We start from the raw sequence: 17980 nt of genomic DNA, 5'->3' as shown, positions 1-17980 counted from the left end.
CCTTTACCAGCGCCTGTACCTCCCGGCGTGCCCGCAAAGACTCACACTCCCGGCATGCTCCGCCGCTGCGGGCCGAGCCGCGCGGCCAGGCTCCGTGGCGCTGAGGCTCATGGGATTTGCAGTCTGAGAGGAAGAACCACATTTCCCAGGGTGCCCCGCGGCAATAGCCCCCTGGCGGACGTTAGAACCGTTGCAGAAGGTGCGCGCTGCCAGAGCATCCTTGAGAGGAGGCGGCTGAGGAGGCAGCAGGTGAGGAGGAGGAGGAGGGGGGGGAGGGAGGGGGAGGGGGAGGGGAGCCCTGGCCCTGGCCCTGGCCCTGGCCCTGGCCCTGGCCCTGGCCCTGGCCCTGGCCCTGGCCCTGGCCCTGGCCCTGCTGACAGGAGGCCGGGACTCGAGGCCTGCGGGAGGGGCCCTGGGGGCTGCCCCGCCATGGGGGGACCCTGGGCCCGGGGGCGGAGGGACACCCCATGGAGGTGCCAGTGGCTAGTCAGAGGGTGGCCAAAGTGCCAGGCACCCCCCCCCCTCAACAGCCCGGCAGCCCCCCTCAGGCCTAATGCAGACGGGTGGCCTGGGGCAGCCCTGGGCCCTTGTGTGCAATGGCCCCTTCCTGCTGGCCCGCGGGAGCAGGCTGCCCCGTGCCTGGTCCCAGGGAGGGAGGCTCCCCTGCCGTTCATGCAGCCAAGCCGCTATGGGTGTCTGTGCTGTAGGGTGGGGCAAATGCCGCTCACGGAGTCCTATGATGCATCCCCCCGGATGGAGCCCCTTCCCTTCTTTTCTGTTGTTGACTCAGGGCTTTTTCCCTATTTTTTTATTTATTTTTGCTGCATTCATAATAAATAGGTCCAGTGGATATCCTGGCGTAACATAGCAGTCATGCTTGGGGGTTGTACAGATTAAGGGTTTATACAACATCTGTCTTTCTATCATAAAATGCAATCTTGATTAGTCTCACATCAGGTGGGGATCTTAACTCTTACACTACTCTTTATTCTTTTTAGCGGTAGCATAGAAACTTTCCCTTTAATACTTTCCACCCCAATAAAAAGCTTTTCTCTGTAAAAGGGAAGCTGTCAGCTAAAACAAATACTTTAGACATTTTTACTTCGTGCTTCATTTTGCTCAGAAGTGGCATAGCTGGGCCGGTTTCACTTTTTGGTTCTCATGCTCAAGTCTGTAGCTCAAGTCTGTTGCTAAGTTCATGGTGGGGGAGGGAGGAGTGAGTTTAAAGTCAAACAAAAAGTTTTGTTATAGTTCTATGGAGAAAGTTTTTTTTACTAATAATATATTTTCAAAAAATCTGCAGTTTTGGTCTAACCCTCGAGGAAAAACCCTTATGGTGAGAATGGGATGCTTTGAGACTGCATGTCAATAATTTAAATTCATAGAAAACATTGTAATGGTTATTTTTCAAAGAATGTATGAACGAAAAGTGACTTATTTCCATATATTCCTCTGAAAATCAGACCCATTATCTGAACTTAGTTAAGTGCATTCGTTGTTCTGTAGTATATTGTTCTTGTTTTTCCTTTGTTCTTTTACTTCTTTTACTGTTAATGGTTTATGGTGACACACATGTAGATCTGGATAATTTGATGCTAATGCATTTAACACTGTACAGTGGTTTATTTTCCCTTCAAATATTTTACTACACAAAGTTGAGTGCAACATCCTTACTTGTGTATTGAGTTCCACTGCCCTCTACTGGTTGCTCAATACTATTCTCTATGAGCTGAGTGCAGTGGATGGTACCAAGTCTCTTGGTATAAAAAGGAGGAACCAGAGTATTCTTCATGAAGAGAATTGAACTTCACACTCCTTTGATCCAGAATAGCCCAGTTCTGCTGACCTTCAAGGTACCTGCAAGGCCCAACTATTTCACTAGGATTTTCCTTGGGAGAGGTGTGTTGAGGACTAGGGCTTTTACAAAAGACAGAACTATGTAGCTCTTTAAAGACTAACAAGATGGTTTATTAGGTGATGAGCTTTCATGGATACAGACCACTTCTTCTCCGGTCATCTGAAGAAGTGGGCTATGCCCACGAAAGCTCATGATCCCATCTACATGATTTGTTAGTCTGTGTGCTACCAGACCATTTGTTGTTTTTTTTCTGTAACAGACTAACTCGGCTACCCTCTGAAGCTTCTGAACATAGAGATATGCACAGCCTTAACTGTTTGCAGGATCAATGTCTTAGATTCACACGGAGATCATAAATCTAAGTATGCAAGTCATCCCTTTGACTTCCATGGACTATTCATGTGAGTAAAATTAAGTGTTTGCAGAATCGGGGCCTACATAGTGTGACTGAAAATTTTTGCTATGTGGAACAAGTAGAAACCTGCAGTGAACAAGCCACTCACTCCAATAGTCAAATTCACTCTCTCACAAACATTTCCTATGTGTTTGCAAGTTAGTTGTGTTTGATCCCCTTTAGCACAAGCCTGTTATCTGAATTAACATGCCTGATATGACATGCCTGATATTACATTATTCAACTTCTTCCAAGAAACCTCAGTTCTCTCAAGAAAGACTGCATTTTTAAATCTTTCCGTACCCTTAATATTCAAATGTCCTTATGTCTCTTCACTCTGTAATTAAAAGGAATTGTGGTAAGCATGAAAGGTCAAATAGCTATTATGTTTTTATAAAACGTACACACAGTGGACTGACTGTTCCATACATTTAGGCTGTGTCTACATTGGCACCCTTTTCCAGAAAAGGGATGCTAATGAGACACTTCGGAATTGCAAATGCCGCGGGGGATTTAAATATCCCCTGCGGTATTTGCATGAACATGGCTGCTGCTTTTTTCCGGCTCGGGGCTTTGCCAGAGAAAAGCGCCAGTCTAGACAGGATCTTTCGGAAAATAAAGCCTTTTCCGGAAGATCCCTTATTCCTCTTAAATTCAGGAATAAGGGATCTTCCAGAAAAGGCTTTATTTTCCGAAAGATCCCGTCTAGACTGGCGCTTTTCTCCGGCAAAGCCCTGAGCCGGAAAAAAGCGGCAGCCATGTTCATGCAAATACCGCGGGGGATATTTAAATCCCCTGCGGCATTTGCAATTCCGAAGTGTCTCATTAGCATCCCTTTTCCTGAAAAGGGTGCCAATGTAGACACAGCCTTAGAGTCTATATACATTTAGTTTCACTAGAGGGCAACATACTGGAGCTTTTTTGGGAGAGAATTGATCAGCGTCACTAAACCTTTGGAGAATAGGGACATGTAGGTTAGGGCCCTGATGAACAAAGCGTTTAAACTGTAGATAAAATATTATTGACTGGAATTTTTATTCTGAAGTATATCTTTCATAGCTGCAGTACTCTAACAGCCAGCTGTTTGGTGGAAGCAGAGTAACTCTTCTGCACAGATTTGCGCAGTTTTTATGGGTATTTCTGCACAGAAAATCTTCACAGCTTTCAAAACCAATCAAATCCCATATTTATTCCAGAAATGACTTGACTGCGTGAGAAGCAGTTTAGCAATGGAGACCCAAAGACATCACTCATTTCCCTCTCTCTGCCTCCCTTCCTCTCCCAGAAAGGCTCTAGGTAGCAATGCTGCCAGCTTTGTAGGTCTCGTATGACTTTTTGGATAGTTAATGATCTGAAAGTAGTTCTGCAGAGAGGGCTATTTTTGTAGCTATCTGGAACGCCCTGAATTTCTGTTTCGTGTGACCAAGAAGAGCAAAAGTTAACTAAACAGGAATGTCTCTGAGGCTCAGCTACCACAGTGATGGATGTAATGTAGAGTATTACCAGCTCTGAGTTTTAAAAAATCATATGAGTCAGGCCTCCAAAAATCATATGATTGACTTGAAAATTGAGGTTTAAAAATAACACATTTGGGGTTCTTTGTAGCTGCCTTCTGCTTTTTGTTTTTAGTGGTCACATTTTCAAGCTTTATTCAGAGCTGTGAGGGCTAGACACTGTTTTGTTTTGCTTTAATGAAAATTGAAAGTCTCATCTACTAACATGATTCCAGGGGCTGGGACTTTTACTAAAACACTGAATAGCATAATACTCAGGATAAAATCCCAAGAGCTGGCAACACTGAGTATAAGAAGCTAGATAGGCTAGTTGTTGAGACTCTGCTTCCCTGTGTCACTCACAATGACCATGAGTGCTCTGAACGTCTGTGGAGCTCCATTGCTGATGTCACTTCCCGATGCACTGATGTGATTTAGAGCAATGTTTCTCAATGATTGGTCCATGGACTGGTGCTGTTCCCTGGTATCTTCCAAGCCCGACAACTTAGGAAAGTAGCGAGCCAGTCCTTGGTATCTAAAAGGTTGAGAAACACTGGCTTAGAGCAGGGTTTCTCAAACTTCATTGCACCACAACTTCCTTCTGACAACAATCGCTACATGATTGCAGGAGTGGGGACTGAAGCTTGAGCCGGTTGAGGTTCTTTCCCAGGAGAGGGGGCCAAAACCTGAGCATGAGTCCCATAGCCGAAGCCCAAGGGTGGCCTATATCAGAAGTCCCACTATTCAGGCCTGAATCCCTCAGGCTTCAGCCTCGGACCCCAGTGGTGCAGCAAGACTAAAGAAGCCCTGTTGTCCCCATTAAAAATAGGGTTGCAACCCACTTTTAGGCCTCAACCCACAGTTTGAGAACTGCTGATTTAGAATATGATCCCTGCGGCAACTTCTGCCTCCCTTTAGAATGCCTTTGCAAATATAAACCGCTGGTGTTGGGGTTTCGGGCAGTGTGCAAACCAGGTGGTGTCAAGCCAAATTATGGTTGAGGTTATGGCTTGTTTTGTGGTTGGGAGCCCCTTCCCTTCTTTTCTATTGTTGACTCAGGGCTTTTTCCCCGTTTTTTTATTTATTTTTGCTGCATTCATAATAAATAGGTCCAGTGGATAGAGCAGGAAATTGGGAGCAAGGTTATAGTCCCAATTCTTATTCTCTGACATTGGGTGAGTTACTTTACCTTGCTGTTCAGCCATTTATAATGTGTCGATGATGATACCTTAACTGTAAGTTTGTTTACTGTTTGTAAGGGTAGTTTCAGATCCCTGGATGGAAGGCTCAAGAGAAGGCAGGTATCTAGTGAAATCTGCCAGCTGCCTGAATTCAGCAACTGAAAGCAAAGTTGCTTCATCTTCTGAGCTTTATGCAGTCTGTTCATAAAATGCAAGCCAAATTCCCCTGTGTTGGCTGTGCAGGGAATTACTTCTCTTCTGAACTGACAGGGCATTCCAGGCTGGTAACAGCTGTCATTGTTCCTCTGAACCACCAGCATATCCACAAAGACTTGGACTGTTGCCCACAAAGACAGGGATTTGGGAGTTAAAGCTGAAAACACAGTCTGGTGCACTAAGCTCCTGAGTCAGGTTAGGCATAAGACAGACTGTTTACATTATTTTGCAAAGCCTTTTCTAAAGATCAGCTTGGCCTGCTCCATGTCACTGCATTTTGAAATTCAACAAGAGGCACGAGACTTGGGTTTGCGGGATGTTTGTCTGAGCCTTCCTCTTTTCTCTCGCTGTATCTAATGTACACTTAAGTATTTTGTCTTTTTTATGCCTCTACTGTGCAAGGTACCTGTGCTTTTCATTAGGTCTACCGCTTCTCTTCATCGCTTCCTTCACCCTGCTATCACAGATAATTGTATTTTTGCCCAATAATTTAACATTTTAAAGTATGTAACTTCTCGTAACTCAAGTGTTCTGATGTCCCCTCCCAGGGAAGTAAGCTGTTGTTACAGGACCCTCAGTTCTCTTTTGAGAAACCTCATTTAGTCCAGAGAGAAGTGGATATAGGAGAGCAAGTGCTGGGGGGAGAACTGCAGTGAAAGGGCAAAGGAATCCTCAGTTTGGTAAATGGCATTCTGGTTTTGTCAAGCTGCTGAGATGCTCCTGATATTAAGGCTCCAGGGCCCTGTCTCATGATCTCTCTTTGTATAACTCCCATGGAATCTGCGTGGAACAAAATGGATTAAAAACAAAACAGTATGTTACGTTGCTATCTCTAATGCATGAAAAAGGTGCCCCCATCTGAATTCCATATTGGGCAGAATCCCCTTTGATGTGAGGAACCCCCTTAAGTTGAGGTTCAGAGGGCAGGGCCATCCCTGGCAGCCCAACACCAAGAAAGGAGGAACAGCAGCACACTCTGGACTGATTTAGTTGGTGGCACCTGTACAGTGTCTGATCACAAGCAAAAACCTTTTGTGGCTCACTCTTGTAATATCTCAAGTGAAGGTATTGCCTCTTCGATAAACGTACTTCATAAGTGTGGTTAGGTATCTAGATCTGCAGGTGTCTCTTGCTTGTGTATGGAACAAAATCTATGATGATTTAAAGGTCTCTTAGTCTCTTATATTTCTGGTAGTGTGATATTCTGCAATGACCAAGCTGCAGCTATTGCAATGAGGCTTTCAGAACCAAAACAATATTTCCATGAGTGAGTTGACTTGAAATAGCTTATTTGGTGAGTTGCTATTCCCTTTTGGATTTGGATAGAATGGGAATTCTGGGTCCAACTCAACAGTATGGTAAGCCAGTACATCTTCATATGTCCAGTTGTCCAGCTGTAAATTGGACCTTCTGGTTCTAAGCATTCTGTGTCTCTATCATCCTAAAGCTTCCCTGTGTCTAAGAGATGTGATTGACTGAGTTGCCTTTAAATATCCATTAACTCTACTGGTCACCATAGTAACTGCTGTAACAGAACCTCTTGCTGGTAGAAGGTTGCCTGGCTCCCTGAGTTATTGTTTAATGCTCAGAGAAAAAGGGTGTATTTGAAATCTTTATGGAAGGGAATTTTGATGCCGGTGAAAGGAATGGGATTGACCGCTCTAGAGAGTGACAGCATTGGTCCACAGAAAAGGTTCTTAATGGAAAGTGGTGGAGCAACTTTTGTGCATCCACTACCCTAGGGGTGGGCAATCGTTTTTGACCGGGGGGGGGGGGCACTCCAAGATTTTTGAAAGTGGTCGAGGGCCGTACACTTCTGTGATATTAATGGAGGAGTTGTGGGGTCTGGGATGGAGGTTGGATGCAGAAGGGAGCTTGGGGTAAGGGACTGGGGTGCAGGAGGGAGAGGGGTCTGGGAAGGAGTTTGGGTGAAGGAGGCAGTTGTGACTGGAGTGCAGGGTTTTGGAATGTGACCTAGGGCAGGAAGGGGTTGTGACCTAGGGCAGGGGACTGAGATGATTTGGTTTGTGACTTAGGATAGAGGGGATTGTGATCTAGGGCAGGGGATTGGGGTGCCAGATCTGGGAGGGGGTAAGGGTGCAGGAGGGGGGCAGAGGATTTGGGTATGTTGAGTGGAGGGCAGAGGGTTGGGGAAGAGAGGGACTGGGGTACCAGAGGCAGGCTCTGGTCAGGAGACTTACCAGCCAGCAGCCCAACCAGCCTGTCTGACTGCAGAGCTAAATGCTTGCAGAGCTTAAAACGTTTCTCAGCCAGCCTGTCTGCCTATCTTGCACCTGCACAGGCTGTAAAGCCATGTGCTTGTGTGAAGGTCACAGGGGCAGCCTTAAAGCCCAGGCACTGCTGCATGCTCTCCGCAGAGACGCTTGCTTAAAGGGATCCTCCTGGACAGCCATTGCTCTGCTCCTGCTTCTGGCTTGCCTACCTCCTTGAGGGAAAGCAAAGCTGCTGCAGTTTTTGCTCTGGTTGCCCTGCTTCCTTGGACACCACAGCAGTTTATTTTCAGGTTTGGTTTTTGGCTTGTGTGTTTGTTTTTTTGGTTTGTTTGGTTTTTGGCTTTTTTGGGCATGGAGCCTGAGCTGCCCCTGGGCAGGCGATGGCTCCACACCGTGCTGCTGGAAGTTCTGCTGCACGCTCAAGAGAGCATCATGACGTTTGCGGCAGAGCTGGATTCTGAGCCCAGCTTTGAGCCTCTTGCTCAGGCTGCAGCCCTGCTGCCATTGCCCCCAAACTTATTTATGGAGAGGGGAGTGTGGAGGCTGGACACCAGTTCTGACCGGTGGGACTGGCTAATTATGCAGCAGTGGGGGGACGACCAGTGGCTCCGAAACTTCCGGATGCAGAAGGCCACCTTCCAGGAGCTCTGTACCTGGCTTGCCCCTGCCCTGCAACGCCAGGACACCTGCTTGCGGGCCGCCATCCCCCTGGAGAAGCGCATAGCCGTTGTCCTGTGGAAGCTGGCCACCCCCGACAGCTACTGCTCCGTGGGACATCAGTTCGGTGTGGGGAGGTCTACAGTCTGGGCCGTCTTGATGGAGGTAAGTCACCCTCGGGGGACAGTCCAGGGGGGTGGGGGGTGGGCAGACAAGGGGGATGGTCAGGACCGGGCACAGGGAATGTGGGATGGGGTGGGAGTGGTGGAAGCTTGCCTGGCCTCACTGTGCGGGGGCCACGGAGGGGTTGCCTGAGGGAGGGCTCTCGGGGTCTGGGAGGGAAGGGGGGGGTGCACCTCTCACCAGCTCATGCTACTCCTCTCATGTCCTCTTATGTGTGTTTGTATGTGTCCCTTTCTGCAGGTGGTGATGGCCATCAATTCCGAGCTGCTCCACAGGACTGTCTGCCTCAGAGACCTGCCTACCATCTTGGCCAGATTTGCGGGGCTGGGGTTTCTGAACTGCAGTCCCAATTCGCGCACCGCCCCATCGAGCAGCACAGTACATTAATAGAAAAGGCTACTTTTCCATGGTGCTGCAGGCCCTGGTCGACCACCAGGGACAATTCACAGACATTTGTGTCGGGTGGTCAGGCTGGGCACATGATGCCCGCGTATTCCAGAACTCGTACTTGTACTGCAGGCTGCATGCTGGGGCATTTTTCCCGGACAGAAACTTGGCAGTGGGGGATGTGCAGATGCCTATATGCATCGTGGCCGACACGGCTTACCCCCTTCTGCCCTGGCTCATGAAGCCATTCACAGGACACCTGGATGCGAGCAGCGAACTCTTTAACTCCCGCCTGAATCTGGCTCGCTACCAGGTGGAGTGTGCCTTTGGCCGTCTGAAGGGCAGATTTAGATGCCTGCTCACTCAGCTGGACATGGGGGAACACAACATCCCCGATGTGGTTGCAGCATGCTGTGTGCTGCACAACCTGGTGGGAAGGAAAGGGGAGACCTTCCTCCCTGCGTGGGGGACCCGGGCTGATGTGGAGGGGAGGCACTTTGAGCAGCCCCGGACAGCTGCCATCTGGCAAACCCACCACTTGGGATTGCAAATCTGAGAAGCCCTGAGGGAGCAATTCTCCCATGGATGCCAATGAGTTTCCCCAGGGTCTTCCAAATGTGGGATTGTCCCATGCCCCGTGCCTTCCTCCCCAAAACCCCTCCCGGCTCCACATTCACACATTCTGCTCCTTCCTCACACACTGAGAACGGAGACAGGTGTGGGTGAAAACATTTCAGCTGTTTATTGCACTGTTGCTTTTGACAAAAATTAAATAAACTCTTTTTTTCAGAGAAAATAAACTGTTTGCTAACAAAATAAAATGCTTCCCTCAGTGACTCTCACTGGTGGGAGGGGGGAATGTCAACCAGGAAGTGGGGAGGGAGGCTCAGGGCTGAGGGGGCTGCCTGGAGGACGAGCCCCTGGCAGTTTGGCTGCGGAAGCCTTCTCACACCTGGCTGCGCATGCGGGCAGTGACAGCAGGGGGCTGGGCAGGAGGTAGGGCTCCTTCACCTTGGCCTTGACCTGCGGTGCCGTGCAGGGGCGGTGGCCTTTCATGGCCAGGCCATCAGCCATTCTGGTGTATAGTTCAGTGTACCTGTGTCCGGCCTATGGGAGCTGAAGAGCTGCCTCTTCAGCCCACAGCTCCAGGAGGGCTTTGATTTCGGGCCCTGACCAGGAGGGTGCCTGCCGTTTTGTGTCCCTGGCTTCCCAGGGCGATGTGTCCCTGAAAGGGCCGGGGAAGGTGGTTTGGGGGGGCTTGTCCCTGCGACATGGCTCCCGAGTGTCCCTACCGGGAATAGCTGCACAGTCAAGGTCCTCTCTGGAGCTGGCTTGCTGCCAGAGTGCTGCTTCTGGGTGCCTGTGCCTTTTAAAGATGGCTACAGGCAGGAACAATAGAGTGCAAAGCAGTGGCAGGAGTGTCCACCAGGGCTTCTTCCTGGAGGCCTTTACTGTCAACATTACTTCTCCCCTGCATCCACACTTACCTTTTGTTGACAACTGTGTCGACAAAGGAGTTATTCCTTGTAGAATGAGGTTTACAGCTGTTGACAAAACTGCCACGTTCTGTCGACGTTATGTTGCCAGAACTCAGCGGCAGTGTAGACGCAGGTATAGTTTAGTCGACAAAAGTCCACAATAGGAAGAGCACATGAGGCATACTGTGTCTCTGAGAGGCTCTGAAAACCAGTTTCATGAATGACCCAATGGCCAATGCTGATGTGACTGTTGTTTCTTTCTAAGATGCTCCCTTTGTCGATATGCCTCTGTATTAATCATAAATCTCTGTACTAATCATTTTCATATCAGTGTGGATCATCTTCATATAATCTCTGTATTAAGTTTTTAACTTTGTATTAAGTCCTTTTATATAGAAACTATGTAGCTTTTCATATAGAAATAGAAACTTTGTATTAAGTCTTGGTAGAATAGTCCCTAAAAATAATTAAGGTAAATAGAATGTCTTTGTACCTGAATGGACCTCTCCCCTTTTACTTAATTGATTGCCCTGTTGAATGAATGGTGTGAATGGAAAGGTGAGAAAGGCAAGCACCTCCTGACAGTTGCAAAGTTGGAGCGGGATGGAAGCCAGATCCAAGAACAATAGGACCTGTTTAAGTGGGCTCATTGAAAGAAGATTGGACATATGGACTCCTTAAGAGTCAGTAGCAAGTGCCTGCTTTTGGAAGCACCCTCTTTGAAGATGGATGTGGCAACATTAAGACAGCAGCAGCAGAAGAAGGTGCCACAGATGACTAACTGCATATGCATATGATGACTCACACAGATTTTGCACATGCATAAGATGATAGATTTGCATGAGAGGGGAGCTACTATAAATCAAAGGTATGTTGCTGGAGGACTCTGGGTTCTTGTCTTGTCATCATCGGAGCACCAATCTGGATTGGCAGAAGCCCGACTCCACCCCTCCCCCATCTAATTCACCTGGCCAGTGCAGGTAGGGTGAGCAACTATTGGTAAGAACAAGACAGCATGTGTTTGTGTGTGTGTGAGTGTAATATATCATATGCATATGATCAGGGCTCGACAAATAATGCAATCTATTCACCTGTGGCGAGTAGATTGCAACCCGGAAGAGCCGGGTTCGGGCAATCTGAGCATGCGCAAATCGCCGGACAGCACAGCTGGCGAGCGGGGCTCGCTGCGGTTCAACAAGCCCTGCATATGGTAAATGTTGATTGCTATATGTATTACCAACAAATATGGCGTTTTGCCTTATCCCCCTGAAAAGATCCCAGGCCGTTCTTTTAAGTACAACACTTTGGTGGGTGCAACACCTTTTTTGCATGTATTGCCCTGTAAACTAAACCTACATCAACCACAATGTGCACAGTGAATAAATAGCCTCTTGGCCTCAGTCCATGCATTTTTATTTTGTTAACATACATTGAATACAGACAGCAATTAACAGTAAAGATAAGCCAGGTTGAAAGGCCTGATAACACTGGGAAAGAAGGAGGAGGATACATGGCTTACAATTGTACTGTGCAGCAGTCAAACCTGTGGGAACAAGAGTTTCTGCTCCATGAACCCACCCCTGGAATTGAGGATGAGGGATACTGGAGCTCCCCTCTGCCGGAATTCTTGGCAGATTAGGAGAGGAGAATAAGGAACTTGGTGAGGAGGGCAGTTGTTCGGCACAGCAGGACTCTAATTGCCTTTCCTGCACCTCAGCCAGATGCCTCAACTTGTCTGTTTGCTTCCCCAAATGCTGCCACATCTCCTCCTGCATGTTACACTCTTGCTGCCTGAATGCTTTCATATCCTCTTGCTCCGTGCACATGTTCTCTGACAGTGTAATCCTCCATGCATTGAGCTGGGCCTGACAGTCTTAGAGGAACACACGTCTTCCCTTGTTCCTTTTTTTTTTTTTCTTTTAATCTGGCTCAGCCTTTGTGCTGGTGTGTGGGAAGGACTTATAGAAGACACAGTACTGGCAGCAAGGGGAAAAAAACCCAAGGGTAGCATCACAAAATATGCATTGTTGAAAACACAAGGTTAACTCTTCACAGCGGTGCATACTTTGCCTTTAGGTGCAAGGCAAGTTTTCTCTTTTAAAAGAAGTGCCCACCAGTAAGGTGCAGCACCTAGCAGTGTATCACAATTGTTTACCTCCAATGAAACATTAAACACAATTGCATTTAACCTCTGGAATGTGACTACAATTGTGTGCACTCACCTGAGGTGCCTTCCCTGCCATCATGGCTGCTAAGAATAGATCCCAGTTGTCAGGAAGGATGGATCTCTGCTTGCTTGCTGGGCTTTTTCCTTCCCCTTCCTCATCAACAATTTTTTCCTCATTTTTGCCAGAGACCACCTAAGGCTCTTGGGAGGAATCCACGGGGAGTTTTGGGGAACTATCTGCGTGGGGCAGATTTCAGCTAGAGAACTGGACAGAAAGGGCTTGAGCCAAAGCTCACCGAAGACAAAGGAAATACTCCCATTGCCTTCAGTAGGCTTTGGATCTGGCCCTGAGTTTCTTTATCTCCTTGGCAGTAAGAACATTGGCTAAGTTTTCTACTTCATTTGAGGACCAAATTATTCCTCTTTCGACTGAGTTGTCCAGCTCTTTGGTTTGAAACGTTTAGCTCGTCATCTCTCTCTGCGTTTCCTGAGGGCTGTTTGAATTAATCAGTGGACTAAGCATGGCCTGGGAGCTAGGAATTCCTAAGCCATAATTCCTTCCACCGATAAAATCACTTTCAAGTCACTAACTCAGGCACAAATCTGCTCACCCATCTGCTCGAATGATGGATGAAAAAGAGTGACATTGGAGTTGCCTAGGCAAATGAGACAGCCGAGTTGCCTAGGCTGATTTAATTTCGTGATTTCCTCATTGGTAAACATGGGAATAAAAATACTGATTTCTTTACCTCATAGCATGTCCAGAATTAACATGAACAGGACTGGGAGTATGAAAACCCAATGAGTGCTAAGGAATTTTGTATCTGGGCTGCTTGCTACATGGCTTCCCCCAATTCTGTGCACCTATGCTTTGCCTTTTGCACATCTCTGACCTTGCTCTGCTCCTCCAGCCACAGTGAGCTTAGCACCCTGCCCTGCTGACCCTTACAGCCTCTTTCCCCTTTGCTGCTCTGTCCACCTGCCTTTCTACATCTGTGCTCTCACATGACCTCTGCTCAGCTTTCTTTAAGTGGCATGCCTGTTCAGGTGCCATGCTGTGATTTCTTTCATTCTGATACCCTTTGGGCTGTTACAGGATTTTGCTCTGCTTGTCTTCAACTTTTCCTGTCCCCAAAGTTAGCTGAACACATCTTCCTCTGGCTTTATGTTCTGCTGATTTTGTGCATCATTGAATCTTTGCTGGAGATGTGAATTAGTCACTTGCTTTTCAGGGAACGTTGAGAGCTCAGAGTGATTGCTCTAGTCCAGGGTTCTAAAAATCTCCGCCTGCGAGTCCTTCCCAACCAGAGCAGTGTGCAATTCAGCCTATGAGAACTGGCAGGCTGTGGGGGAGGGGGGACTGTCCATTCCCATTGCCTAAGTCCTGCCCTTCCCTGCTATTGCTCTTCCCTCTGCCCCCCATTGCACTCTATCCCCAGAGGAGCGTGGCCTGGAGGCATTAATGGGGGGTACCAGGTGCAGGTCCCAGCAGCTATTGCCCCCCCCCCCCTTACAGAGGCGGGAGCTGTAGGGAAGCAGAGCACACTCAGCAGGCATACTAGCTCCTCTTCACTCTGCTTTCTCGCGGCTCCTACCACAGTGAGGAGTGCAGCTGCCCAACTGCTGCTGCTCTGTGCCAGGTTCCTCGGATGACAAAGTGCCATAGAGGGTGAGGGCAGGATGGGGGCTAGAAGGGGCAAGGTTTGGGCAACAGGAATGGACAGCCCTCAGCATGCTGGTACTCTCAATCCAGCTTGCAAAACTGCTTCCGATGGGGATGGTCCTCGGGCCAAGGGTCTGTAAGATATAAACAACTTCATAGCTAGCTGCACTCAGAAACTCTGCCCTACATTAGAGAGCCCATTCGTCTCCTGGGATTTGAACTATATGTGCTTCTTCATTTTTCGTTGTCAATTTGTCCTGATTCTTGTACGCCTAGAGGCCCAGTAGCAACACGTAGGGGGACTGTGCCCTGCAGTGTTGCTGCTGTGCAAGGGCTGTCAGCAGTTCCACTGGAAGCCGCTCAAAAACAGAGGTGATAACTCAGCTCTTTTTATGTAGATCAACCTGAAATGCACTAGACTAGAGACACCCTGTGCCAGCCCACTGAATTCAGTATATTTTGTTTCAAAGCAGCCTCGGTTGCACATCCTGGCCAATCCTAAATTCCTTTTTCTGCTCTGGAAGCTGGTGGCATACAGCAAGAATGTAGTAATGTGCGGATTCTGGAAAAGTACTTCACAATGTCAAATGACCATCTGTCCTAGTGCCCATTACGTTAGCTCCGAGGGGACTGTGGATCTAATCTCATGCCATCTTTTTCAGCACTTCAAAGAAAAGCATACCGGGGATGCATTTGCTGGTCCAGTTACATCCAGTTAGTGTGCATGTATTGTGCTGCTTGAATAGGGTCGCTCTCAGTGGATTGTTAATGGGACAGTGACCTTAAAACATACAATGGAAAACCAGCAATGAAAGTGTCCCGATAAAAAAGGAGACCCCGAGCCTCTAGTTCACTCTTCACTTGCTACAGTAGGCGTTAGTGATTGATTTTCCTAGGAATACAACAGCACCTTCTCCACCACTCATGACTTGTCCAAGAGAGCACAAGATCATAACTGCACATGCATTTCAGCTTGTAAGTGTCTTGCTCTTTTGAATGGAAGGGAAAGCCAGAGTAAAGCTATCCTTAGTCCACTGAAGGGCCTGGAGGGACTTTTGTTACACTTCACTTATGCCTCACTCAAATCACTGAAGCATGTCCCTGCTTTCAGCTTTTCTGATTCATATTTTTGTCATTGATAGATCCATTGCTGCTGAGGGAACTTTGCATCAATGAGCTCAGTTAAAAACTGGAGGAAAGTTTCATTTTATTGTCCAAGCCTTTGTTTGCTTTGGAATTATGATGGTGGTTCTGGCATGATATATAGTGGTTTTTCATCCTGTAATTTCATAGCGATCAAAGATTTTGGAACCAGCAATGTTAGCCCTCAGTCAAATTCCTGAGTACATAGAGCGCTGCCTGCACTTTACTTTTGGGCAGAACTTCAGGAAGTGAAAATCAGTTTTTGCTTCCTGCAATACAGAGCAACATTGGCACATCCCAGTTTCTCCCTTTTCATCCCAACTACATAATTTCACATCTACATAAGAACATAAGAATGGCCGTACTGGGTCAGACCAAAGGTCCATCTAGCCCAATAGCCTGTCTGCCGACAGTGGCCAGCACCAGATGCCCCAGAGGGGATGGGCTGAAGACAACGATCAAATGATTTGTCTCATGCCATGGAAGCAACCTCCATGAATTTATCTAACTTCTCTTTAAACTCTGCTACGGTTCTAGACTTCACAGCCTCCTCTGGCAAGGAGTTCCACGGTTGACTATGCGCTGTGTGAAGAAGAACTTTCTTTTATTAGTTTTAAACCTGCTACCCATTAATTTCATTTGGTGTCCTCTAGTTCTCCTATTATGGGAACTAATAAATAACTTTTCTTTATTCACCCTCTCCACACCACTCATGATTTTATAGACCTCTATCATATCCCCCCTCAGTCTCCTCTTTTCTAAACTGAAAAGTCCCAGTCGCTTTAACCTCTCCTCATATGGGACCTGTTCCAAACCCCTAATCATTTTAGTTGCCCTTTTCTGAACCCTTTCTAAGGCCAAAATATCTTTTTTGAAGTGAGGAGACCACATATGTATACAGTATTCAAGATGTGGGCGTACCATAGTTTTATACAGGGGCAGTAAGATATTCTGGGTCTTATTTTCTATCCCTTTCTTAATCATTCCTAACATCCTATTTGCCTTTTTGACCGCCGCTGCACACTGTGTGGACGTTTTTAGAGAACTGTCCACGATAACTCCAAGATCTCTTTCCTGATTTGTTGTAGCCAAATTAGCCCCCATCATACTGTACGTATAGTTGGGATTATTTTTTCCAATGTGCATTACTTTACACTTATCCACATTAAATTTCATTTGCCATTTTGTTGCCCAATCACTCAGTTTGGTGAGATCTTTTTGAAGTTCTTCACAGGCTGCTTCTGTCTTGACTATCGTAAACAGTTTAGTATCTAGTATACTTACAGCTTCAGAAAATTCCAGTAGATGTTCCTTAGTTCGTCTATGAGCCTTTCTATAGACCTTTTTCTCTGTCTGCCATTGCAAAGTGTAGGTGATTGTGATGGATGGTGCAGCAAGAAAGTGGAATGCTGCCAACAGTGTACCCTCTGATCTAATACCAATTGACACCAGTAGAACCAGTTTTATCCTCTCTACAACAGATGCTGAAAGCACATTAACCGCTGACTCTGGGGTAAGTTACTCTTTTGCTGAAACAGTAAAGGAAAATATATTAAAGGGCATTGACAACACTTAGGTTCGAGGTAGTGCTTTCAGCATGTTATAGTTGCAATGTAATTACTCATTGGCGTGTGCACGGGGTGTGCCGGGTATGCCCAGGCACACCCTAATGTTTCAAAGGGCTGCCCTGGTGCGCTGGGGAACGGACACTGCGCAGGGTTTGCCACGCATGCATGGCTAAAACCGGCGGGTCTTAGGACCCCACAGAAACAGGCAGCAGGGAGCAGAATCGTTACCCTGCCTCCCCAGCAAGCGAGGTAAGTTTAAACCCGGGGCTGGAAGGCGGGGGGTGTGCCCGCCTCCAGGCAGGGGATGGAAGCTGCATGGCTAGGCTGGGGGTCGGCTCGGCTCAGCTCGAGAGCTGCACAGCTGGGGTTGGGTCGGGGCAGCGCAGCTGGGCTGGGGCAACGAGGCTGGCCTGGGGGGGAGGTCGGGGGCAGCGCGGCTGGTCCAGGGAGGGGGGAGGTTGGGGGCAGTGCGGCTGGCCCTCGCCCCCCCCCAGAGCTGCTTCCCATCCCCCTTCCTCCCAGCCCCCCTCTTCTTCCCTGCCAACCCCACGTTCCTCAACCCCCTCCCCCCAGCTCTGTTTCCTACACCTCCTTTCTCTCAGCCCCCCCTTCCTCCCGGCCAGCCCTGCGGCCCCTGACTCCCTGCCAGCTCTGCTTCCCGCACCCCCTTCCTCCTGGCCAGTCCCCCTCCCACTAGAGGCTCCCAGTGCCGATTGCACCCCACCTTCCAGTCATTCCCCCCGCCTCCGCCAGGCTTCAGTCTGGCGCCCAGCCGGAAAACCAGGAAATACCAGACATTGCATATGTCGGGTATTTTCTGGATTTTTTTTTACCAGACAGAGGGCCCAAAAACCGGACTGACCAGTAGAAAACCGGACACCTGGCAACCCTACGAGTCGGAACCGGTGCAGGCACCAAGTGATGGGGAGACTGCCGGAACTTTGGGAACCAGAGACTGCGGGGTGGAGGTTTGTGGCCCAAAAGGGGGCTGAGAAACCTAAGAAAGACAGAGTAGGGGGAGCACCAGAAGGGTGACAGTCAGGGCGTCCCTAGAACTCTGTTACAGACCAGCTGGCGGCTGCTGGAGGAGGAGGGGAAAATAGAGGGAAAGGGTCGGAGAGGAAGGGGCTTGTGCTGAGGGGAGGGGGGACAGGTCAGGAGAAGAAAGAAGAAGGCACCAAGGCTATGTCTAGACTGCAAGCCTCTTTTGAAAGAGAGCGTCTAGACTGCACGCGGAATTTTGAAAAAGCAAGCCGCTTTTTCGAAAGAAAGCACCCAGTGAGTCTGGATGCTCTCTTTCTAAAAAGCCTGTTTGCTTTCAAGAACACCTTCTTTCGAAAGAGCACTTTCGAAAGAAG

At 48.2% G+C, this 17980-nt stretch overlaps 2 protein-coding genes across 2 annotated transcripts in view; both read left to right on the top strand.

Moving 5' to 3' along the window:
- Positions 1–109: 109 nt before the first annotated feature.
- SPECC1 (sperm antigen with calponin homology and coiled-coil domains 1) overlaps positions 110–17980 on the top strand; it is a 174298-nt gene continuing 156427 nt past the window's right edge. The window contains exons 1-2 of the mRNA XM_089772143.1: positions 110–249; positions 2118–2259. The gene's annotated coding sequence lies outside the window, so the exon portion shown is untranslated. The remainder of the gene's footprint in view (positions 250–2117; positions 2260–17980) is intronic.
- On the top strand, positions 3068–12431 carry LOC142819198 (uncharacterized). Its single transcript, XM_075904363.2, has 2 exons — positions 3068–8198; positions 8457–12431. The coding sequence occupies exons 1-2, from the start codon at positions 7728–7730 to the stop codon at positions 8601–8603; spliced, it is 618 nt and encodes a 205-aa protein (XP_075760478.2). The 5' UTR covers positions 3068–7727; the 3' UTR covers positions 8604–12431.

This window comes from Pelodiscus sinensis, chromosome 21 (genome assembly GCF_052426305.1).
Source record: "Pelodiscus sinensis isolate ZL-2025 chromosome 21, ASM5242630v1, whole genome shotgun sequence".
Classification (NCBI taxonomy): Eukaryota; Metazoa; Chordata; order Testudines; family Trionychidae; genus Pelodiscus; species Pelodiscus sinensis.
Note: the sequence above shows the minus strand (reverse complement) of the source record. Positions and strands in the feature narration are given on the sequence as shown.

What these genes read in the sequence shown, in the direction of transcription:
- LOC142819198 (XM_075904363.2), top strand. Translation starts at nt 7,728, where the DNA reads ATGGAGCCTGAGCTGCCCCTGGGCAGGCGATGGCTCCACACCGTGCTG. An exon ending in TCTGGGCCGTCTTGATGGAG is followed by an intron (nt 8,199 to 8,456) that starts GTAAGTCACCCT and finishes CCCTTTCTGCAG; the next exon opens with GTGGTGATGGCCATCAATTC.